Source organism: Chlorocebus sabaeus, chromosome 23, assembly GCF_047675955.1.
Source record: "Chlorocebus sabaeus isolate Y175 chromosome 23, mChlSab1.0.hap1, whole genome shotgun sequence".
Lineage (NCBI taxonomy): Eukaryota > Metazoa > Chordata > Mammalia > Primates > Cercopithecidae > Chlorocebus > Chlorocebus sabaeus.
In genome coordinates, this window is record NC_132926.1 from 3,084,198 (window position 1) to 3,109,993 (window position 25,796).

Consider the following 25,796-nt stretch of genomic DNA (forward strand, 5'->3'; position numbering starts at 1 on the left):
AATAACAATTTTATATTGATTTCATGTGGAAATAATATTTGGACATACTGGGTCAAAGAAAATATATTATTAAAGTTAATTTATTTGCTTCTGTTTACTTTTTTAATGTGGCTGGTGGAAAATTTTATATTAGGTATGTGGCTTTCATTCTTGGTTCACACTATATATCTATTGCATGTCATTGATCAATGATATGTATAGCTGTGACCTCCTTTGTATTTATCCAGGTTGAGATTTATCAAATGTTATAAATCTGTAAAATTATGGTTTTTACCAAATTTGATAAATTTTAAGCCATTATTTCCTTTTAATATAGTTTGTCCCATGCTCTGTCCCCTCTCCTTCTAGAACTCTAACTTCATGTATATTAGACCTTTTAATATCATTTAATTGGTAACTGAGGCTTTTTCTTCTCCCTGTTTTTCAGATAGGATAATTTCTGTCTATCTTCAACTGTCACTGACTTCTACTTATGTTCATTTCCAAAAGTTAAGCCTATTCACTAATTTTTTTTTTTTTTTTACAATTTCAAGTATCTGATTTTTCAGTTCTAAAATTTCATAGTCTAGAATTACTTTTTTCACAATCTGTATTTCTCTGCTTGCATTTCCTATTAGTTCATTCTTTACGTGCATATTTTCCTTTAAGTCCTTGAGCACAATTATAATAGTTGTTTTAAAATCTTTGTAAATTCTAATATCTGGGTCATCCAGGTCATTGTCTCTACTGATTGTCTTCCTCTTGAGTTTTGGTTGCACTTTCCCATTTCTTCATATGCCTACCTTATCCTGCAAATTGTATAGTACACAATGTGTAGAAACTCTGGATTTTGCTATGTTCCTTTGAAGAGTACTGAGTTTTTTAAGCAGGTAGTTAATTTAGTTGGAGTCAAATTCCAAACTCTGCCACCTCTCTAGTGGGCAGCATCAAATATCTTGGTTCAGTTCTTATTTGGGCTACTTTGAGTCTGTCCTATGCATGTATGTTTCAGGGGTCAGCTAGAGATTTGGGCACAGTTTGTGCACAGAATTTGGGGCTTCCCTTCTCTGCCTCTCTCCTTTCCAAGATTCCTGCTCTCACTTTCCAACTGCTAAGTTTGCCTCAAACTCTATCTTGTAGTTCTTCACACCAGTAAGACTGCAAGTTTGTGACCAAGTTTTGATCATTCTGTTGGTGCTGACTGTGGCCTACTCCCAGGCAAAAAGCTGTAAAAACCAGAAAATTTATCTGGTGATAATTCCTTCTTCCACATATACACAGGTGTCCAATATCTGTCTGCTTTTGATTTCTCTCTAGTACCTTAAGGTTTCTTATATTTTACCAGAGTGTAGTAGTAACCCACAGATAAATTCATCTGAAAAGAGCTATTTCTCTATTACCAGAAGCTGGAAGCACATGTATCTTTTTGAAAATATATTTTAAAAACTCAGTGAGCCTAGCAAAGCTCATTAAATATTAAGAAATAAGAAAATGACAGACTCCTAGAACTCCAGACCTGAAAGACATCTTATCAATAATCTCATCCAGTTGTTCTCATGAGTGTGTGGTATCTCCCCCCATCTCCCTAGAGTGAGTAGCAATGTGTGAGGGTGTTTTATTTTTCACAGTGACTAAGGGAATCCTACTGGCATTTAAAAAAAGAGATCAGGGCCAGGCGTGGTGGCTCACCCCTGTAATCCCAGGCTCACGCCTGTAATCCCTCATGATCCCTGAGGCAGGAGGATCATGAGGTCAGGAGATTGAGACCATTCTGGCTAACAAGGTGAGACCCCATCTCTACTAAAAATACAAAATACAAAAAATTAGCCGGGCGCCTGTAGTCCCAGTTACTTGGGAGGCTGAGGCAGGAGAATGGCGTGAACCTGGGAGGCGGAGCTTGCAGTGAGCCGAGATTGTGCCACTGCACTCCAGCCTGGGCGACAGAGCGAGACTCCATCTCAAAAAAAAAAAAAAAAAAAAAAAAAAACACACACAGAGAGATCAAGGCTGCTAATCATCTGGAAATGGAGGAGAAAGTACTGCACAAGGAAAGATAACTCCACCCAAAATGCTTATCATGTTCTCACTTAGAAACACTTGTTGTCTAAGCTGTATTTTTAAAATAAAGATGAGAATCTGGGTTGTGGCAGGTGGCGTTATAAGAAGATCATAAGAAATGTGAAGTTTGTTAAGTTTCCAGCAATAGAAACTGACTTTGGCTCATTTACACGAAGGACCAGGTAGCTCCAGGGAAACTGATAGTCACAGAACTAGGCTTGGAAAATAAAACAGAAACTAGGGCAGCAACATTCTGGACCACGGCCAGGATCACACTAGGAAACCAGACTTGTGAGAATACTGTTGTCATGGAAAAGTAGATGGTACAGCCTCACCAGCAGGAGACAGCTACTGCTTTTGCTGTGCCACTCCTCCTTCCTCTAGGAATTCAAGTTACTGATGTTGCCACAAATTACCAGACTGCATTCTACATCAGAGGTCCCCAACCATTTTGGCACCAGGGACAGGTGTCATGGAAGGCAATTCTTCCACAGACAGCAGGGTTGGGGGAATGGTTTCAGGATAAAACTGTTCCATCTCGGATCACCAGGCATTAGGTTCTCATAAGCAGCACACAACCTAGAGCCCTCACACGCACCGTTCACAACAGGGTTCATGCTCCTATGAAATCTAACGCCGCTGCCGATCTGACAGGCGGCAGAGCTCAGCTGCTGATGCTCGCTCACCTGCTGTTCACTTCCTGCTGCACAGCCTGGTTCCTAATAGGCCAGGAGCTGGTACCGGTCTATAAAACCGGGGGATGGAGACCTTTGTTCTGTTCCTGTTTCCTCATATCTCTAGCTCCTGATTGAAAGTCTGAAGAAGGTCCAGCTTGGGTCACAAGCCTGTACCTTATCTATAATTAAAGCTAGAAAAGTAAGTATCTGGTGATTTTTTTTTTTTTTTGAGATGGGGTCTTGCTCTGTCGCCCAGGCTGGAGTGCTGTGGCATGATCTCGGCTCACTGCAACCTCTGCCTGCCAGGTTCAAGAGATTCTCCTGCCTCAGCCTCCTGAGTAGCTGGGATTATAGGCATGTGCCACAATGCCCTGCTAATTTCTGTATTTTTGGTAAATATATTCTGATTGGCAGTTGGTTGAAAGAGTTATCATCAGTAGAAAGGAACGTTTGGGTCATGATAAGGGGTTGTGGAGACCTAGGTTTTGTCAGGCAGATGAAACCTCCAAGTAGCAGGCTTTAGAGAGAATAGACTGTAAATATTTCTTATCAGACTTAAGGCTTGTGTTGGTATTAATGCTGGAGGGGTACAAAGAGGCATGTCCAACCCCTACTTCCCGTCACAGCCTGAACCAGTCTTTCAGGTTAAATTTCAAGGGTTGAGGAGGAAGTCCAATCAGACAGCTGCAGGGGGCCTTCTAATTTTATTTCTGGCTTATACCCCTATACCTGGAATGTAACAGTATTTGGAAACAAGATCTTTAAAGAGGTAATTAAGTTAAAATGAGGTCTTTAGGCTGGATCCTAATCTAACATGGCATGTGCTTATAAGAAGAGGAGATTAGGACCAAGACATGCTCGTGCACAGGAGAGGCCATGTGGCAGGAGGCAGCGACAAGGCAGCCATCAACCAGCCAAGGAGGCCTCAGGAGAAGCCGGACTCGCCCACACCTTGATCTTGGACTTCTAGCCACCAGAACTGCAAGAAAACACATTTCCACTGTTGAGGCCATCTCGTCTCCAGTATTTTGTTATGGTGCCCTGGCACACTAATACAGGCTCCATGCTGCTGCAAACACGATACTCACGGCAAACCCAACTTCCATCTTTACCGCCAATCTGTTCCCCTAGGCCTTAGAATACTTCCAGAAAAAAAAAAAAAAGCATTCTTTTTCTTTTAAAATTTCATTTGTTTTTAAAAAAGTATACAAATTAAACATAATCAGAAACTAAAATTAAACTTCAAAAAAAAGTATAAATTGAAAACAAAAACAAAACAATGTAAATCATACTAAATCCCATTACTCAAGACAAGTTGTTCCTTTTAGAAATATATTCCAGATTTTTTATCCAAATTACACACATATGTGTTCTTTTGACTATTTTCTAAACAGTATGAAAACAGACACATGCTAAAGAATAGAAAGGATACAAAAGAACATGCAGTGTCAAGTTAGGGATTCTCTCCTGACTCCAACTAGCGGCCCCATTCTACAGGTAACTAGCAGTGGTTACACATGTATCCTTTTTTAATGGGAAAATTCTCAATCCTGCTTTACTAGCATTTCATGGATCTTTATCACATCTGCATATAGAAATCTTTTTTTTTTTTAAACAGACGGTCTCACTCTGTTGCGTAGGCTAGAGTGCAGTAGTGCAATAAATCATAGCTCACAACAGCCTTGAACTCCTGGGCTCAAGTGATCTTCCCACCTGAGCCTCCCGAGTAGCAGGGACTATAGATGTGTACCACCATGCCCAGATAATTCTCTTGTTTTTCTGTAGAGCCAGGGTCTTGCTATGTTGCCCAGGCTGGTCTTGAGCTCCTGGCCTTAAGCCATTCTTCCACCTTAGCTTCCCAAAGAGCTGAGATTACAGGCGTGAGCCACTATGTCCAGCCTCAAACCTCATTCATCTTTTTTTTTTTTTTTTTGAGACAGAGTCTCACTCTGTCGCCAGGCTGGAGTGCAGTGGCGCCATCTTGGGTCACAGCAACCTCTGCCTCCCTGCCTTGGCCTCCTGAGTAGCTGGGACTACAGGTTGCACACCACCACGCCCAGCTAATCTTGTATTTTTAGTAGAGACAGGGTTTCACCATGTTGGCCAGGATGGTCTCAATCTCTTGACCTCATGATCCACCCACCTTGGACTTCCAAAGCGTATTCCTTTTCATTACTGGATGATATATTCCACTATATAAATACCATAACTATTTTAACCATTTTCCTTATTTAGTATTATTTAGATGGTTTCTGTTTTTTGCTGTCACAATGCACAATGACCAGTCTCATATGGATATCTCTGGGTATGCCTATGTTTATAAGATAAACTGTTAGGACACTGAAGTACTGGATCAAAGTCTATGCATATACACACACACACACACACACACACACACACGTACATATATGTCTCTAAAGCAAAACTGTCTCTGCTAAAAAGAGATACATCTATACACATATATGTACACGTGTGTACACGTGTGTGTGTATATACACACACACACACATATATATATAGTTTTGTTTTGTTGAGACAGAGTCTTGCTTTGTCACCCAGGCTGGGGTGCAGTGGCGCTATCTCAGCTTACTGCAACATCCGCCTCTTGGGTTCAAATGATTCTCCTGCCTCAGCCTCCCAAGTAACTGGGATTACAGGCGTGTGCCACCACACCCAGCTAATTTTTGTATTTTTAGTAGGGACAGAGTTTTGTCATGTTGGCCAGGCTGGTCTTGAACTCCTGACCTCAGGGTGATCCGCCTGCCTTGGCCTCCCAAAGTGCTGGGATTACAGGCTATATACATATTTTAATTCTGACAGATGTGGAAGATTATACTTTCCCAAGATGACCACATCAGTTTCTCTCTCATCTTACATGCTCTTTGTCTAATGTGACACTGACATTTCTCCCACCAAGAAGTGAGTTCTATGTTTCCTTCCTCTGAAGCTGTCCAGTAGAATTCAATGGAAATGATGCATGTAACTTCCAAGGAAAGGTAGTAAAATAACACACCTCTCGCCTGGCTCACTGGATGCTCACTTTTGGAGCCTAGTCTCCATGTTGTGAGCCCAAGACACATGGAGACATTACAGGTAGATGCTCCTTCCAACAGCCCTATCTGTGATCACAGCAGTGAGCCAACAGCAAGCATCAACTACCCGACATGTGAACAGCTGAGGCTTCAAATGATTCTATAACCTCCAGTCTTTACATCTCTCAGCCGAGACACCAGACTTTGTGTGGCAAGCTGTTTCTCCCGCATACCTGCATTCCTGACCCAGAGAAACTGTGAGAAATGATAAATGATTACTGTTATTTCATATCCCTAATCTTACTATATAGCATGTATATCCTTCCATGTTAAAAATACAATTCTACTTGATCATTTAAAATTACAATGTAATTGGGATGCCATAAGGAGAAGAAAGAGAGAACAGAGCAGGTGAATATCCAAAGTAATCATGGCTGAAAATTTTCCAAAATTAGCGGCAGACCCCAAACCTCAAATCCAGAAAGGTCAGACAAGGCCAAGCATGATGACTACCAAAATATCTACACCTAGGCATATTATATTAAAACTTTAGAACACCAAAGTCAAAGGGAAAATCTTGAAAGGAGACAGGGGAAAAAATCTTACCTATAGAGAACAAGGGTAAGAATGACAGTGGATTTTCTCATGAGCAACATGTAAACAAGAAGAGAGTGAAACAAAATATTTAAAGTGTTGAGGGAAAAAAATCACCAATGTAGAATTCAATATCCAGAGAAATTATCCTTCAACAAGGATGAGAAATAAAGCTTTCTCAGACAAACAAAAACTAAGGGAATTCATCACCAGCAGTCCTCCGTTGTCATGGGGAAGGAAAATAACATAGATCAGAAACTTGAATCTATGTGAAGACAGGCGGGAAGACAGAGAAGGAACAAATGATGATAATATAAAATCTTGTATTTTCCTTACTCTTGATTTAGAAGATAACTATTTGCTTAAATGAACAATAGTAACAGTGTACTGGGTGGTGACAGCATATGGATGAGTGAAATGAATGGCAGCAATGCCATAAGGAAGAGGGGAAGGAAGGGGGAGTGCTCTGTTATAAGACACCTCCATTACCCATGGGGCAGTATAATGTTATTTGAAGGCAGACTTCGATTAGTTGTAAATTTATATTGAAAACTATAGGGTAACCACTAAAAAAAAGTTTTTAAAGCATCATTGATATATGTACAGAGAGCAGAAAGATCCATGGTTGCCATACTGATATAAATAAATGTTTGAATAAATAAATAAATGGAGAGACATGACAATCCTCCATCCAGATTTCCAAATAATGGATGTCGATTCTTCACCTCTAGGAGTGGTGCCTGTCTCACCACGCCGTACGTGTGGGCTACACACAGTGTCCTCTTTCTAAGGAATACAGTATATGGGAAGGCAGAAAAAGAAGGTAACTGTATAGTGGAGAAACTTGACAAACAGTGCCTCAGGCAGGTGATAAAGAGGAACAGCAACAGGGATAAGTCATGTTATTAGTATGCAATTGTAGTATGATGTGATCAGACTGACACTTCATCTCTGTGACCTTCCTCCCCAAAACCCAAACCCCAGGCTAATAATGAGAAAAAACATCACACAAATCACAATGGAGGGACATTCTACAGAATACTCAACCAGTGCTGGGCACGGGGGCTCACACCTAGAATCCCGGCATTTTCGGAGGCCGAGGCAGGTGGATCACTTGAGGCCAGGAGTTCGAGACCAGCCCAGCCAACATGGTGAAACCCTGTCTCTATCGAAAATTCAAAAATGAGCAGGGCATGGTGGCACATGTCTGTAATCCCAGCTAGTCGGAGGCAGTAAATATGCTTATAGTTATTACTTCTGGAGGTTCTTTTTGAGACAAGGTCTCACTCTGTTGCCCAGGCTAGAGCACAGTGGCACAATCATAGCTCACTTGCAGCCTCGAATTCCTGGGCTCAAGTGATCCTCCTACCTCAGCCTTCTTAGTATCTGGGACTATAGGTGCTGCCACACCCAGCTACTTTATTTTTAATTTTTTATAGAGACAAGGCCTCACTGTGTTGCTCAGGTTGGTCTCAAACTTCTGGGCTCAAGCAATCCTTCTGCCTTGGCCTCCCAAAGTGCTAGAATTATAGGTGTGAGCCACTGTGCTCAGCTACTACTGTTATTAATGCTCACAGCAACTCAATGAGGTATGTATATTATTAACCCCACCAAAATTGAGGAAATGGGGTACAGAGAGATAAAATAACTTGCTCAGGGCCACATCCCTAGCTTGGATCCGAAGCCATGAAGTCAAGCTCCAGAGTCCATATTTCTAGCCTATGGGCTATTGGAAAAGGAGTCAATGAAAAATAAGCTTTGGGGTTATGGCAGAAGAGAAAATGCACAGAAGGGAGAAGACTAGGAAAGGGAGCTGGTGTTGAAGGAAAGATGGGACTTCCACGTCGGAATGACAGACAGGAATGCTAGGAAAAAGGTCAGGCCTGAGGACAGAGTTGGGGAAGATACTCAGAAAGCTGAGGGTTAAAGTAATGAAAATGGATCTCGAATGGGGAAAGAACAAGATAAAAGAGCCCAGGTAGGGAGGCTAAACTAGCAGGGAGAAAAGAGAAGAATCAGAGAAGAAAATAGAGGCATCAATTAGACACGTGAGAGGGACATCTGGACAGCTTAACATCCCCGCTGCGCTAGGAGGGGAAGGCCCCAGGCCTGCGTCCTCCCCACCTCTGAGTTTCACAGTCCAAGCCATGCTGAACTCCTTCTGGGATGCCCTTAGTCTTCTCTAAGCACCAGTATCAGTCCTGGCCTCCAGCATAAACTCAGAATGCCCCCACTTCTGGGATATTTCCCCTCAACATTTAATTATGTTTCCTAAGATCGATACCACGAACTCCCAGAAGATGGAAACGACAGCTTTCCTTTTTCCATCCCCTGTGTGCTGCACAGGATCCTGTACACAGGGCTCAGTAAATGCTTGTGGAGAGTGTCTTCTGGCCCTTCCACATCTTAGCCGCAAGTGTGACTATATTCTCTGTGAAGACAAAGACGGCTTCATGCCCCATTCTCCCCACCAAGCTCCACTGCAGCCGGAAGCATATGCTCAGAACTGCCTCAAATGTTGACCACAAAGTGAGTGGGATGAATTAAGAGTGGTCTGGGGACAAAAGAGGCACATTCCTCAGCAGCCCCTCACTAAGCCCAAGACACTGGGAAAAACTTTTGAGGCTCCGGATTCTTCATCGTTTTAGTTGGACCAAAAAGTACCTGGACAGAGTCTGGAAACGTGTCTACCATCTCTGCATCCAGAAGCCAACGGATGAAAAAGACAAACTTCACTCACTCTCACCTGAGCGGGCAGCAGATCCACAGCCATCCCTTCCTCCTCAGTGCTCCTGCCCAGGGAGAGCAGTGTGGACACAGCGGGTCTGCAGAGGAAAAAGGTGTCAAGAGGAACCCTGGCGTCAGGAGATGGCTTGGACAGAGGAAGTTACAACCGCCCATAACGTCCATCAGGTCTCAAAAAAGCCACCCCACATAATGACGTAAACCAAGACAAGCATTCACGAGGGCAATTCGCCAACCTCTATCCCTTCTCCATACTTCTATTTCTGCACTTCGACTCTTTAACTTCCACTTGAGGGCCTCTCAGCTACCTCTAGGCAAACTGTGCCTCACCCATGGATGTCTGGAGCCCTTAGCTAGCTTTAAACTGCACGCCCGAACAGTTGCAATGAATCTCGTTTCCTCGGGTGCCACTTTGCAGCCTAGCTAGCTGATCCTCAGCCTGACTGCCCTGCCTCGCCCTTTCCTCCCTGTGGAAGCCGTGATAGAGGCTTCCCCGCATCTCTACCCTCGTGACAGACCCCACTGCTTGCCCTGAGTGGACCTTCCGTGGAGTGCTGTGTTCTCCCCAAGAAACCGTGGGCATAATCCAACCACTCAGCTTTCCCAGCCTCTTACTACATCTTCGTCTGGGACTTTACCCAAAGTAACAGGATTAAGACACTGTCCCCACCCAAGACACATGCCAGAGCTTTGCTGTCCCTCCTAAATAATACTCCACAGGTGCCGCCTCTAATGGCATCCACAGACAGAAACAGCTGTCGCTGCCCAAACACAAACCCCAGGTGGGAGGGGTGGAAACCGTGCCTGCCCCACAGAGAGCAGGGGCAGAGGCTGCCTGGGGCAGCCAGGCAAGTGTGAGGGCCTCCAGGCCTGCGATCTGCTGCCACTCCTCAGGGTGCCCGCGGCATGGAGCCAACCTGGGGCTCTGCTGGGCCAGCTCCAGCGGGTGCCTAGACCAGCCCAGGGGAAGCCGCCGTGCAAAGCCTCGGTCACGCGGCGACAAGCACCTCCTCCCAGGAAGCGGTGAGCGCTTTCCAGGCAGTATTTTTAATCTTCGCATTTACAGACGTGACGGAGACGGAGAATCAGAACGTCGTGACCCGCCCAAAGTCACAACGGAAAGTAGTAGAGCCGGGAAGGGAATCCTGACCCAAGCGCCAGGCCCAGTTACACCTGGACAATGGCCTCGCCACCCTGCCTCGGTTTCCCCCGACAGGGCGGGAACCACCTCTCCGCTAGCAGGGATGCGCGGGTGCGTTCGGGCGACGCGCTAGTCCGCTGCCTGGCACCGGAGCGCTCTCGGGGGCATCAGCTACTGCTTTTATTATTTCCGTTACTGAGGAGAAAACGCACAGAAGAAAACCGCAGCATGAACAACGACAAAAGGCTGGCACCCCCACCTCAACGGCCCGGCGCACCCAGCTCACCCGGCGAGGCGCTCCCTCCGCGGGTCTCCGGCAGTCCAGGCCGCTCCCGACGCGCCCCGGACCCAGTGGCCCAGGGCCTCTAGCCGCGCAGGCTGGTCCCAGAAGCCCAGACGAGGCTGCACGCGGCCCACTGGCTGGAGAGGCCTGGATCCACGCCGGCCCGGAAGAGGCCACTGCGAGCGCCTGGGCCCCAGGCCGGCAATTCTAGCCAAGCCGGGATGGCCCAAGCCAGGAGAACCCCCGAAAGGCCGCGAACTGTCCCCGAAACCCCGCCGACCCCCGGAGAACTACCACTCCCGGCATGCCTCGGGCCCCGCGCCGACTACACTTCCCAGGGGAGTCCGCGGTGCGCGCGGCGACCTCCGGAAGAGGAACCGCCTCCGCCAGCGAGAGCTCTCAAGGGCGACAGTCCGCGTAGGCGCTGCAGGGCGAGGGAGTCCGCAAGCCGCACACGAGGCAGGAGGCCTCCCGCTGCTGGCCGTGCTGCCTACAGCCCGCGCACTTGTTAGGCAAGCGGAGTGCTTTGAAAAACAAAATCCGAAATTAGATGCATTTAGGAGGATCCCTGTGCTGTCGCTCCCACCGCTGGTTGTGATTATTTTTCTGTTGATACAAAATAATTTACATAATATCCATGTGAGTGTTACCTGCATAGACTGTGTAATGATCAAGTCACAGTACTGGGTATCCATCACCTTAAGCGTTTATCATTTTTATGCGTTGGTATCATTTCAAGCCCTCTCTTCTGTTTACTTTGAAATATCCATAATATGATTGCTAAGTAGAGTCACCCTAGTCTGCTATTAAACATTAGAAATTATTTTTTCCATCTAACTGTATGTTTGTACCCATAACCAACCTCTCTTCATTCCCCTTCCTTTCTGGCCTTCCTGGCCTTGCTGGCCTTTGGTATCTATCCTCCTGTTGTCTATGTCCATGAGATCAAGTTTTCTAACTCTCGAATATAAGTGAGAACATGCAGTACTTGTCTTTCTGTGCCTGGCTTATTTCACTTAACATAATGACCTCCAGCTCCATCCATGTTGATGTAAATACATTATTTCATTCATTTTTATGGCGGAATAGGATTCCACTGTGTCTATGTATGACATTTTCTTTATCCATTCATCTACTGCTGGACACTTAGGTTGAATCCATATCTTGGCTACTGTGAATAGTGCAGTGACAAACGTGAGGGCAGGTATCCTTTTCATATACTGATTTCTCCCCCTTTACCAGTAGTAGGGTTGCTGGATTGTATGGTAGTTCCATTTTTAGTTTTTTGAGAAATCTCCACACTGTTTTCCACAGTGGCTGTACTAATTTACATTCCCACCAATAGTGTATAAGAGTTCTCTTTTCTCCAAATCCTCACTGGCATCTGTCATTTTTTTGTTTTGTTTTGTCTTTTTAATAATAGTCATTCTAACTAGAGTGAGCTTATATCTAATTAGAAGGTGTTAGTAAACAAAAGAGCATGATATTTGTATAAAAATAGACACACACACCCCCACGGAACAGAATAAGAGAACCCAGAAATCAGTGCACCCACTTGTAGCCAACTGATTTTCAACAAAGGTGCCAAGAACACACAATGAGGAAAGGACTATGTCTTTAAATAAATGGTTCTGGGGAAAACTGGATAACAACATGCAGAAGAATGAAATTGGACCCCTTTTCTCTCAACATGTATAAAAGTCAACTCCAGATAGATTAAAGACTTAAAGACCCCAAACTATAAAACTAATAGAAGGAAACATCGAGACAACTCTTCAGGACATTGATCAAGGCAAAGATTTTTTGTTGTTGTTGCCTGTGTTTTTGAGGTCTATGGCTAAGACCTCAAAGCACAAGCAACAAAAAGAAAAAAAAGAACTATATTAATCTAAAAAGTGTCTGCACAGCAAAAGAAACAACATAGTGAAGCGACAACTTCTTGAGAGAAAATATTTGTAAATTACTCATCCAACAAAGGACTAATACTCAGTATATAAAAAGAATTCAAATAACCCAACAGGTTCGTGACCAGCGGGCCAATGTAGCTAAACCCTGTCTCTACTAAAAATACAAAACTTAGCCAGGCGTGGTGTTGCATGCCTGAAACCCCAGCTACTCGGGAGGCTGAAGCAGGAGAATTGCTTGAACCTGGGAGGTGAAGGTTGCAATAAGCCCAGATCATGCCACTGCACTCCAGCCTGGGTGACAGAGCGAGATGCCATCTCAAAGAAAAGACAAAACAAAAAAAAACACACAACAGTATACAAACAGTCCCATTAAAAATGGGTACAATGGCTCATGCCTGTAATCCCAGCACTTTGGGAGGTGGAAGTGGATGGATCACTTCCCAGGGGTTCGAGAGCAGCCTCAGCAACATAGTGAAATCTTGTCTTTACAAAAAATAAACAAAATTAGCCAAGCATGCCAGTGCGGGCCTGTAGTCCCATCTACTCAGGAGGCTGAGTGCAAAGGATTGCTTGAGCCCAGAGGTTGAGGCTGCAGTGAGCAATGATAGCACCGCTGCACTCCAGCCAAGGTGACAGAGTGAGACCTTGCCTCAAAAAAAAAAAAAAAAAAAAAAAAGGCAAAGGACATGAATGGACATTTCTCAAAAAGACATTCAAATGGCCAACAGGTATATGAAAAATGTTCATTACTAAACATCAGGGAAATGCAAATCAAAACCACAAGATAGTTACGTTATTTTAAATTATTTTAATGTGTACCATACACAGAAGATGATGTATGCATAGGCACAGTTTTTGTTTGTTTGTTTTTATTTTTTTTGAGATGGAGTCTCACTCTGTCACCAGGCTGGAGTGCAGTGGCACGCCCTTGGCTCACTGCAACCTCCCCCTCCTAGGTTCAAGCAATTCTCCTGCCTCAGCCTCCCGAGTAGCTGGGACTACAGGCACGCACCACCACACCCAGCTAATTTTTGTATTTTTAGTAAGATGGGGTTTCACCATGTTGGCCAGGATGGTCTTGATCTCTTGACCTCATGATCCGCCCATCTCAGCCTCCCAAAGTGCTGGGATTACAGGCATGAGCCACCGTGCCTGGCCCACAGTTTAATAATAATAAAACAAATACCCACATACCCAACACTTGGGTTACAAAAGAGAAATTTACCCCAAATTTGGAAGCCTTGTTCACAGTGCTCCCAAGTCATTTTCCTGAGTTGCTTTCAGCATTCTTTGTTTTGTTTGATAATTACTCCACATGCATGTGTCCCTAAACATTATTTTTAGAACATTTTAAATCTTAACCTGCTATATACATACAATATACAATATGTATGTATATAAAGGTAATCTGCTATATACATACAATATACAATTGTATATTTTCAATTGTATGTTATATTCAATATACAATATACAATATACAATATGTATGTATATAGCAGATATATTTATGCATAAATTCATATAAAGATTTATGCTTATATATGTATCGTGTGTGTGTATATATGTTCAACACAAACACTTTTAGATTAGTCTAGCTTGATACATGCAAAGTTCATTCATTTTCATTACTGTATAGGATTTCATTATTGATTCATTCAACAACAACAATTATATTGAACACTTATCCTGTGCCTGACATTGTGCTAGATTCTAGAAATACACCAGTAGGCAAAATTGGCAAAACCTGTGCACAAATGCAGCTTGAATTCTACTGCAGGAGAGAGAGGAAAGATAATAAGAGGAGTAAATATGTTTTGAGACAGAGATGAGTGTGAAGGCAACCAAAACACTTCACTCCAAAATATACTTCTCCGACATATCTTGAGATGGCTATTCAGAGAGCTTGCAGACAGGAATAGTCCTGAAAAGCAGTCTTTTGTAGAGGAGACTTGCATCCGTAGAGCAAATGAAGCGAAGTAAGCAACAGAGGTGAATAGGCTTTCTCTGAGGCTCTCCCCTTGTCCAGATCTGGGAAAGATTAACTGAGAGTCTGACACCTTTGAAAATCTGGTGCAGAAACTTTAACCACGGGCTACCATCTATTCTTAGGCTGCTACCTGTGCAGCTTCATTTGCATGAGTCTACCTTTTCTTCAGGTCTTTCCTCTTCTCTCCCTCCTATAACCTGCCTTAGCCATGACCCAAGCCCCTGTTCTTCCTGTAACTTCTCTTAAGATGGTATAAAAATATCCACTATCTTGCCTTTCTTTGAGTTTTTATATTTTGTATCACTCCTGTGCTTGTATGAACTTTAATAAAATTTGTATGCCTTTTTTTCCTGTTAAGCTATGTATCATTTTGTTTTATAGAGTCAAATTATCAAAACTTCAGGGGAAAAATTTAAACTTCCCTATAAGTGCAAACAAGAATTTGAAAAGGGAACAGGAACTTGTAGGGTGAGAGAGTTTGCAAATTTTTTTTTTTTTTTTTTTGAGACGGAGTCTCGCTCTGTCACCCAGGCTGGAGTAAAGTGGCCGGATCTCGGCTCACTGCAAGCTCCGCCTCCCGGGTTCACGCCATTCTCCTGCCTCAGCCTCCCGAGTAGCTGGGACTACAGGCACCCGCCACCTCGCCCGACTAGTTTTTCGTATTTTTCAGTAGAGATGGGGTTTCACCATGTTAGCCAGGATGATTTCGATCTCCTGACCTCGTGATCCGCCCGCCTCGGCCTCCCAAAGTGCTGGGATTACAGGCTTGAGCCACCGCACCCGACCGAGAGTTTGTGATTTTACACAAAGTGGTTAAGAAACATTTCATTGAGAAGGTGACATTTGAAGAAAGACCCGCAGAAGATGAGGGATGGGCCAATGTAAGCATCTGTGGGAAGTCTTTCTGGCAGAATGAAAAGCGAACTCGAATACCCTGAGGTGGGAGCATGCCTGGCTTACTGAAGGAACAAGAAGGAACTGTTGCTGAAGCAGAAAGAAAAGGGAGAGAACAGTAGGAGATCCTAGGCAAGGGGGCAGAATGTGGAGGTTCTTAATGGATCCTATGTCAGTGGATTTCACTATGAATGAGAGGAGGATGCTCTGAGCAGCAGAGAATGAGAAAGACTCCCTCCCTCCTTGACCAAACTTGAGTCAGGCCGTTCTGAGCCCTCTTTTCCACTAGGCCTTGACCTTGGCCCACATCCTGTCCTGCCCAGCCCAGTCTTCCCAAAGAGTCTTGATAAGTCCGTTTAGCAAGAATCCCCCAACTCCTGACGTCTATCTGATCATTCTTCATATCTGACAAGTTTCTCATCCCCCACGTTTGATGTGTTAGCAAGAACGCTGCGAAGCCAGCTTAGCAACAATTCCCTCGCCTTTGATGGCTCTGAAACCTCCCTCGCAGGGTTAGCGAGAATTACAAGCCAGAGTTTAGGCAGAATTACAGTTCGACACTGAGCAGGGTGCAGTGGTGCACTTTGACCCACTTCCCTGAAGCTCTAACCAAGAGTCGTGCCGTGTGCTGACCACCTGCTCCCCCATTGCTCCTATAGACAGAATCTCTGACACTGGATCTTCTAACCCAAGAATTGCTTAAGGTGTTTTCCAGATCCTCAATTCCAGCAGGATGGCTGATGCCAATGGGTCGGAAGATCCCCGCCAGGGAACCGACTACACACAGGAATGTGGTTTCTTCCTCTCCCTGTCCCATGACTTGACCCCTCACTTTTCAACCAATCATCAGTCCCCACACTTTAGCTCTTCACAGAGCCAGATCCCTTAAGAACCCCATTCCCAAACCTCTCAGGGAGGCAGATTTGAGGTTTCCTCCCATCTCCTCCTCTGGCTGCCCTACAATCATTAAACTCTCTGCTGCGACTCCTGCTTTTGGTGCACTGGTCTGCAATAATATCTCCTCTTAGGAATTTTCTATCCATTGATCCCCTCATCCTTACCCTTGCCTATTAAACCCCACTTGTCCTTGTTGCATTTGGAGTAAAGCCAAATCTCCCTCCCCTATTGTACTAGCCTTGAATAAACTCTTATCTCCGTGTAAGAATAATTTTTATCTGAAAAGAGACACACTCTGACTTCTGTTTTTAAATAATCACTGACTGCTGTGCTGAGACTAAAATGAAGGGTCAAAGGAAAAAGCAGACAGACTAGAACTCATTAGGCTATTGTGGTCATCTCTGTGAGAGAAGAAAGCAGTTTGAACTGAGAAGAATTATGAGAAGTGGTAGAGTCTGGATATATTTTGAAAATGGAGCTGATGGTTGGCATAGAAGAAAGGACTCAAAAGATGATCCCGAAATTTGGGGCCTGAGAAACTGAAGGAAGTAAACTGCTGTTAACTGAGACTGGGAAAACTATAGGATGCAAGTCTTGGGGGGCCAAGGTCTAGGGTTGGAGGAGAAGATATCAGAAATAAGTTGTGAATTTGTTAAATTTGAAAAGTCTTTTAGATATCCAGCAGGATGCTGCAGAGGCCATTGTATAGATGAGTCTGGAATTCAGGACCAAAGTCAGGGCTGGTAATATAAATTTGGTAATCATTCATGTAAATAGTATTAAAAACATGAGATTCGAAGGGTAGGATTAAAGACAGACAAGACAACCAGGTACGGTGGCTCAAGCCTGTAATCCCAGCACTTTGGGAGGCCAAGGCAGGTAGATCGTCTGAGGTCAGGAGTTTGAGACCAGCCTGTACCACATGGTTAAACTCCGTCTGTACTAATACAAAAATTAGCCCGGCGTAGTGGCACACACCTGTAGTACCAGCTACTTAGGAGGCTGAGGCAGGAGAATCACTTGAACCTGGGAGGTGGAGGTTGCAGTGAGCCGAGATTGCACCATTGCCCTCCATCCTGGGCAACAAGAGTGAAATTCTATCTCAACAACAACAACAGAAAAAAAAAGACAGAAAAGACAAGTGGTCCAAAGACTTCACTTTTGAAGCATTTTCTTTTTTAAAGACTGGGAACATGAGGAGGAACTAGTAAAAAAGAATGCCAAGGCAGTTCAACAGAATATGGTATCTTGTGGTATAAGAAAGGTATTTGGTCCTTGTCCCCAATTCATGGCACAGAGATCCTAGAACTTCGTAATTTCATGAAAGATAAGGGTGATAGAAGCATCCTTTGTTACATTTGGGTCTGTACAAAGCTTCTAAAGCCCTTGGAACTTCCTGAGTTACAGAGGTGACAGGACTATCTTTGTCATTCATAACAAGCCTTTTTGGTCACACCTGATTTATGCTAACTCTTGTGGGAAGTCAGGGACCCCACATGGAGGGACTGGCTGAAGCCACAGCAGAAGAACATAAACTGTGAAGATTTCATGGACATTTAATAATTCCCCAAATGAATACTTTTATAATTTCTTATGCCTGTCTTTACTGCAATCTCTGAACATAAATTGTGAAGATTTCATGGACATTTATCACTTCCCCAATCAATACTCTTATCATTTCCTATGCCTGTCTTTAATCTCTTAATCCTGTCATCTTCGTAAGCTGAGGATGTATGTCGCCTCAGGATCCTGTGATGATTGCGTTATCTGCACAAATTGTAAAGCATGTGTGTTTGAACAATTTCATATTGCCCAGATTTCATATGGGCACCTTGAAAATAACAGGATAACAGCAATTTTCAGAGAACAAGGGAGATAACCATAAGGTCTGACTGTCTGCGGGGCCGGGCAGAATAAAGTCATATTTCTCTTCTTGCAGAAAGTGAATAGGAGAAATATTGCTGAATTATTTTATCAGCAAGGAATACCCCTGGGAAAGGAATGCATTCCCAGGGGGAGGTCTCTAAAAGGGCCACTCTGGGAGCATCTGTCTTATGCAGTTAAAGATAAGGGATGAAATACACCCTGGTCTCCTGCAGCGCCCCCAGGCTTGCTAGGATTAGGAAATTCCAGCCTGGCGAATTCTAGTCAGACCGGTTGTCTGCTCTCGAACCCGGTTTCCTGTTAAGATGTTTATCAATGACAATGTGTGCCCAGCAGGACACGGAACCTCATCAGTAATTCTAATTTTGCCCTGGCCTTGTGATCTTGCCCTGGCATTTGCCTTGTGATATTTTATTGCCTTTTGAAGCATGTGATCTCTGTGACCCACTCCTTATTCGTACCCCCCTCCCCTTTTAAAATCCCTAATAAAAATGTGCTAGTTTTGCAGTTCAGGGGGCATCACAGAACCTGCCGAAGTGATGTCTCCACCAGACACCCAGCTGTAAAATTTCTTTGTACTCTTTATTTCTCAGACCAGCTGACACTTAGGGAAAATAGAAAATAACCTACGCTGAAATATTGGGGGCTGATTCCCCTGATAGCTAATGAGGCAGCTTAGGATGGGGCTGCTAGGGAGCCTCAGGATGGGCTGGTCACCATAAAGACTAAGGGATTACAGGTTTGGAACTTTCAGCTCCACCCACTGACCTCTGGGTGGGAGGGGCACTGGAAACTACTCTCTATAAAAACCCTTCAACAAAGAGACTTGATGAGCTTTAGGGCTGGTGAGCACATGGAGGTGCTGGGAGCGGGTGTGCTCTGAGGGGCGTGGCAGCTCACAGCCCCTCCCCCATGCCCTGCGCAATTCACATCTTTCATCTGGCTGTTCCGAGTTCTATCATTTATTAATATATACCCAATAAATGTAAGTAAAGTGTTTCCTAAGTTCTGTGTATCATTCTCACAAATTATTGAACCTGAGATGGGGGTCAGAGGAACCCCTGATTTATAGCCCGTTCATCAGAAGTACAGGTGTCTGGGACTTGAGACTGGTGTCTGATGAAGGGGCAATCTTACAGAACTGAAGCCTTAAATCTGTGGAGTTTGCCATTAACTCTGGGTAATTAGTGTCAGAATTGCATGGATTGTTGGACACCCAGTCGGTGATCAGAGAAGTGGAGAATCAGTTGTTGGTGTAGAAAACACTCCATAGTATCCTGAAAGCCAAGAACAAACAAGGTGTTTACCAGACTTCCGGTCTGTATGTAAAGAGCTTGGAAGTTACCATTCCTGTCCTGATAAGAAGAAAAAAGCTGGGCCAGGAGTGGTGGCTCATGCCTGTAATCCCAGCACTTTGGGAGGCTGAGGCAATGGTTGAATTCCAACCAACACAGCACATAGAGTTTTTACCCCAACATATATTTGGAATGTTAACTTGTATTTTAAAATGAGCATCTTGTCAATAAAATTATGAGCTATGATCCTGGAACTACCAATGGTCACGCTGGAGAAACAAGGTCCAGATTTACCTTCCCACCTGAAGCAACTAAAAATCCTGGAAGGAAGAATGAAATGATGACACTCAAGACGTTGGACAGTAAATCCTGGGAAACAGGAAGCCAAGGAGTCGTGTCTGGAGCAAGCTCAGGTAGGAGGAACCCACACAGAGCCCAGTGGTTTCCTGACTTGACGAGATGAAACTGGGAGTCTGGGAAATTCAAGATAGCTTGAGTTCACAGAGCAGAGTGCCAGAGAGGAGAGAGCTACAGAGACAGAGGACCAGGGGATTTTGGAGAGCACTCCTTGAGGATTCGGTTGAGCCCTGATCAGTATGTGTATGTGAGGAAACTGCCTGAGGCTGGGGAAAGAACAGCCCCAAAGGGCTAGTGAGTACAGTGCTCAGAGCTGGAAGTGCATCTGTTCCATTCCTAGCTTGGCCTGTCTAAACCTTTAAGAAAACTCTCAACCATATCTCACCAACAGCCAGGGTTAGGCCTTGTCCAACCGGCTCCTCTGCTCAGAAGTTTCTCCTGCTTCTTGGCCATTACCAGGCATCAGGGCATGACTGGGCTGAAAATCAACAGTGCAGATGTTTACATAGAGATTAAGGTAAACACAGGGGAAAAAAATCTACCATCTTGGTATCATAAGATATTATACTGCAGACAGTATAGAAAAGAGGAAAGTTTAAATTACAAATCTTATGGCCAGGCATGATGGCTCACACCTGTAACCCCCCAGCACTTTGGGAGGCTGAGATGGAAGGATGACTTAAGCCCAGGCGTTCAAGACCAGTCGGGCCAACACAGTGGGACCCTATTTCTACAAAAATTTATAAAAAAAATTAGTCAGCACGGTGGTGCATGCCTATAGTCCCAGCTAATCAGGAAGCTGAGGTGGGAGGATTGCTTCAGCCCAGGAGGTTGAGGCTGCAGTGAGCTGTGATTATCCCACTGCACTCCAGCCTTGGCCACAGAAACCCCATCTCAAAAGAAAACAAAAAGATCTTCCTTAAGTGATATCTAAATTTGTTTGAATGAGACACACACAGTAGCTGCAATCTATCAGAAAATAAGAAGAATGAATAAAATTTAGTCTCCAAGCAAAAAAGAAAAGGGTGTTTCTTCAAGATTTTTGTATGGGAGATAACCATGCAACGGAAGAAATATGAAATGTATGAAGAGTGGGAATGGTAAAAATTTATCAACTATACTATTTTTCTTAAAACAATGGAAATCCAAAAGAACCCACATAAAAGGTTTGAATTTATGCTTATAAAAATGATTTTATTAGTATTTGAAAATAGTCCATTTTCTCTTGCTATATTGCAATCCCATTTCAGCCATTGATGTGAATGTCATGTTTATATAATTAATATAGGTTTATCATAATTAATAGATAAGTCCAGAGTCATAAAAAGTATCACATTCCTTATTATGGGTAATATCAGCACCTAATAGGCATTAACTTTTGATGAATTTCCTTTTTGTTATAATTCCACTATTGTACACACTATACATAAACGCAAATGCATACACAAACTCATAGGTGGCACACTGAAGGGCTTATTGTTTCAAGCAGGCGCTGGTTAACCATTAGCAACAAGAACCAAGAAAGAGCCCCCAAAACAAAAAGAACTGTGAAAAGCTCAAAAGTCAAATATGGAAAAGGATGTTAAGAACACTCAGAATATGTTTTTTCAACTATAAGGTATATTTACTCTTTTCAAACAGTCTTGGTAATTATATTACATTACTTAAAAATATTCTTTCTGCTCTATTTTTATAATTAAAATTTTTTAAATTAACCTAAATCTTCTGAGTTCCTTTACACAGTAAACTAAATGCAAATCTACTTTCCTGTCTGACCCATTCAGAGATTTAATAGTAGGAGCTAGTAGTCTATGGCCATAGGTATCCAATTTTCACAGCTGCATGTTCCATTTTCTCTTTCAACTATGAATTCTGGCAGGTTCCTTGAGTTTTAGAATCTATATTTATTTATAATTAAATTTATATTTAGCTGTGTCTTTATAACCCATGAATCTTTCTCTACCACTTTCCTAGTTTTGTTTTTCTTTTCATCTTTGTATTTCTGTTTCTTTTCACACTGTCACAGTTGACTTTTTCTTTCCACTCTCTCATTTGCCGGAAAAGTGTGTTTCTTCAAGATTTTTGTTTGGGAGGAAATATAATATTTTTGTGCAAAGGAGGAAATATGAAATGTCTGAAGAGTGGGAATGATAAAAATACAGAGGCTCTATTCCACAGGCCTCTCTTCATTTTATGGGGAAATCTCTAGGCCAAAAATAAAATTCTAAGCCCCCCCACCAACTGAATGGACTCCCCTCTTGGCCAAGGCGATCCCAAAGAAACCTGAAAACCCAGTTCAGGCCATGATGGGAAGCAGAGGCTGGACATGCCACCAAATACCCTCCTCCCTCTAGAGTTTAGGCACAACTGGCCAGCAATATTAAAATAGAGACCTTTAGACAGAAGAAAAAAGACTCTTTGCAGCAATGAGATACCAAATTCCAACCTGACTCTGGTATCGCATCACAGGACAGATGGCAGGCTCTGAAGGAAATCGAAGTATTTTACCCCAAAATGTATTTTCTTTGACATATTTTGAAATGGTCCTGCAAAGCCATCTCTCGTGGGGGCCATGTGCATCTGTAGAGAATCTCCTTCCCTTACCAGGTCTTTTCCAGGGAGTCTGACTCATTTTAAGGTCCAATAAAACACACTTACCATCCTTTCTTTCTGGAGCCTGCTACCTGGAGGATTCATCTATATAACAAGAACCTTGACTTCCCCTTAGGATATAGGAAATAAATAGAAATACTTAAAGGTAAGGTGTAAGTATCCCTATAAATATAAATACTTTAAGGGGGGATAAGATAACCCCCTTTATTTTTTTTTTTTTTGAGACAGAGTCTTGCTCTGTCACCAGGCTGGAGTGCAGTGGTGCAATCTCAGCTCACTGCAAGCTCCGACTCCTGGGTTCAAGCAATTCCCCTGCCTCAGCCTCCCCAGTAGCTGGGACTACAGCCGCATGCCACTATGCCCCACTAATTTTTTGTATTTAGTAGAGATGGGGTTTCACCATGTTGGCCAGGATGGTCTCAATCTCCTAACCTCTTGATCTGCCTGCCTTGGCCTCCCAAAGTGCTGGGATTACAGGCGTGAGCCACCGTGCCCGACCCCCTTTATCTTAAGCATTTCTTTCTGCTGACTTTAACTTTTCAGGCAAAGTTTAACTCTTTCGGCCAACTGCCAATCAGAAAATCTTTGAATTCACCGATAACCTGGAAGCAACCACCACCCCACCTTCAAGATGTCCTGCCTGTCCTGGCTGCACCGAAGTACACCTTACATGTTTGACTGATGTCTTTTTCTGTAACTTCTGTCTCCCCAAAAATGTGTAAAACCACGCTGCCACCCAACCACCTTGGGCACATGTTCCTAGGACCTCCCGAGGCTGTATCATGGGCCATGATCCTCATATGTGGCCGAGACGAAGCCTCTTCTAATATTTTATAGAGTTTTCCTTTTTTGGTCAATCAATCTGAGGCTAGTGTAATTTTTCTACTTTTGTAGGTAACCTTTTGGTTTGCTTCCCTACATTGACTTTTAAAAATTGGGTTTTTGTCTTGCTTTTGACAGAGCAGGAGCACCATCATCTTGGACAAACACTGGCACTTTCAGTTCCAGCTCCTTTTCTAGCCTCATGCATTTCAAGGAAATCACTTTTCTTCTAACTACAAGGAACCAGAAACAGCAGACAGTAAAACACAGATAAGACAGCTCAGGCACAGAGGGAGGTGGTGGGAAAGTCTCTCAGGTAACTTCCAAACTTCGCCCTCATACAATGAGCCCCAGTACAACCGTGGGCCTTAATAAGCACAGTCCTTTCCCTTCAGGTGCACGAAGACAGGGAAGTTAAAAGCAGACTTGGGAGTATGCCTGCAGCGGCAGAAAGATGTCTGGGAACAGACACACAACTCTCCCTCCCAGACAAGCACAACAAAGAGACACAGGAGCAGTGCAAGACTCCGATAAACTCTCCCACCCTGAATCCTTAAAAACTTTTAGTCTGTAAGAAAGTGGGCGCACTCTCTCTCTCTGTCTCTCTGTCTCTCTCTCTCTCTCTCTCTATATATATATATGTATTTTTTTTTTTTTTTTTTTTTGAGACAGAGTCTCGCTCAGTCACCCAGGCTGGAGTGCAGTGGCGCAATCTCCGCTCGCTGCAAGTTCTGCCTCCTGGGTTCATGCCATTCTCCCGCCTCAGCTTCCCGAGTTAGCTGGGACTACAGGCAACTGCCACCATGCCCAGCTAATTTTTTTTTTTTTTTTTTTGTATGTTTAGGAGAGATGGGATTTCACCATGTTAGCCAGGATGGTCTCGATCTCCTGACCTTGTGATCCACCTGCCTCAGCCTCCCAAAGTGCTGGGATTACAAGCATGAGCCACTGCACCTGGCCATATATCTGATATTCTTATATTTTAATTCTTTGTACTCTCCTCTATGTTCTGGGAGAACTCTTTAAGTTTATATTTCAAGCTTACATAATCCAATTTCTGAAAGGAATATTCTCCCACTTTCTAACGTGGTTTGTTCTTTAAACAATAAATATCTACATTTAAAAAAAAAAAATCTACACTGTGTGTACAGCACTGATCCAGTAGTCAAAAACCCACTAACCTGGTCCAGCAGGCTCTGGGTCCAATGTGGTGAGGCTCAAATGAGTTTCCCTACTTCCCTCCTCACCCTCCCTGTGCCTTTCCTTCCCTGCCTTCCTCCCCTTCACAGTGAGAAAATGGAGAAATGGGAGTTGTTCCCAACCAGTGTTCAGGAATTTGAAAGGTTAAAGCGAAGTATATGCATTGTGTTCCCAATCCAATCACAGCTCCTTTTTAACCTTATCCCCTTCATCAGGTGATCATCTGAATGACGTCCATTCCTGTATAACTGTGGGTCAGGGCTGATGGACTAGCTAGACTTGGGGAACACACACAGGGACATTTTAAACACTTTATAATGTCATGCAGACATGACTTCCACCTGAATGACAGACACCTGTAGTAAGCTGTTGACGTTTTCCTGTCCTATATACACTGAAAAGGTTAAAGGAAGATTAGAATTGCACAGACACAATGAAGACTGATTGCAAACATTTGTTTGGGAAAAAGAACTCAACTGAATTCCATGAGGAGATGTGCAGAAAGGATGGTGCTGAAATATGGATACCAAAGGGGGAAGTTATATCTAGGTCTTTCCAACACAGCCCTATAAATTCATAGAATGGGTCATGAAAAACCTACAATGTTATAATTGTGTCTTTAAATTCATTTGCTTAAAATAAATTGAAGTTATGCTATAGCTTATTTTCTCTCGTCCATAGTCCGTATCGTTAGACTTAAGTAGAGATCACAAAACAGACACTGGCAAGCTGGTGGCTTTGAGACCTCCTGCCACAGGCATGACACGGGTTTTGCATTTACATGACATTCTGTAGAAGGCAAAACTACAAGGACAGTAATTGAAAGTAGAGGGTCAAACAGGTACTTGTGCACCAATGGTCACAGCAGCATTTTTCACAATTGTTGAAAGGTGCAAATGATGCAAATGTCAACGAATGAATGGATTTTTAAAATGTGGTATATACATAAAATACATACTATTCAGCCTTAGAGGAGGAAATTCTGGCATATGCTATAACACGAAGGAACCCTGAAGACATATGCTAAATGAAATAAGCCAGATATAAAAGAACAAATATTGTATTATTCCATTTATAAGAAGTACCTAGAGTAGTAAAATCCATAAAGATGGCAGCATAGAAGGTACTAGGGCCTGGGAAGGAGGAAATGAGGAGTTACTGCTTAATGGGTACAGAGTTTCTGTCTGAAATGATGAAAAAGATCTGGAAATAGATTGTACATTTAAAAATGGGTGACAGGGTAAATTTTATGTTATGTGTTTTATCCCTTTGCATTTTGATAAAGCACACGCAGAATGTGAGAAGGCAGCCCCAGGAAGGTCATGCCTCAGGTGAACTGCTCACAGAAAGGCAGTGGTGGGGAATCCATGCATCGAAGACATGCAGCAAGAGGAAGAAAAGCAAGATCCTACAGGAAAAGCAGAATAC

At 43.4% G+C, this 25,796-nt stretch overlaps 1 protein-coding gene across 4 annotated transcripts in view; it reads right to left on the reverse strand.

Moving 5' to 3' along the window:
• Positions 1-25,796, reverse strand: part of LOC103245095 (uncharacterized) — a 55,516-nt gene that overhangs the window by 13,567 nt on the left and 16,153 nt on the right. The window contains exons 1-2 of one of the 4 annotated variants that reach the window (XM_008015510.3): positions 10,513-11,503; positions 9,087-9,165 (exon numbers count right to left, since the gene is read on the reverse strand). The exons of 2 other annotated variants lie outside the window; for them this stretch is intronic. In XM_008015510.3, the coding sequence (XP_008013701.3) occupies positions 9,087-9,113 (27 nt within the window). In that variant the 5' untranslated portion in view covers positions 9,114-9,165; positions 10,513-11,503. One more of the 4 variants, XM_008015509.3, reaches the window with a different exon arrangement.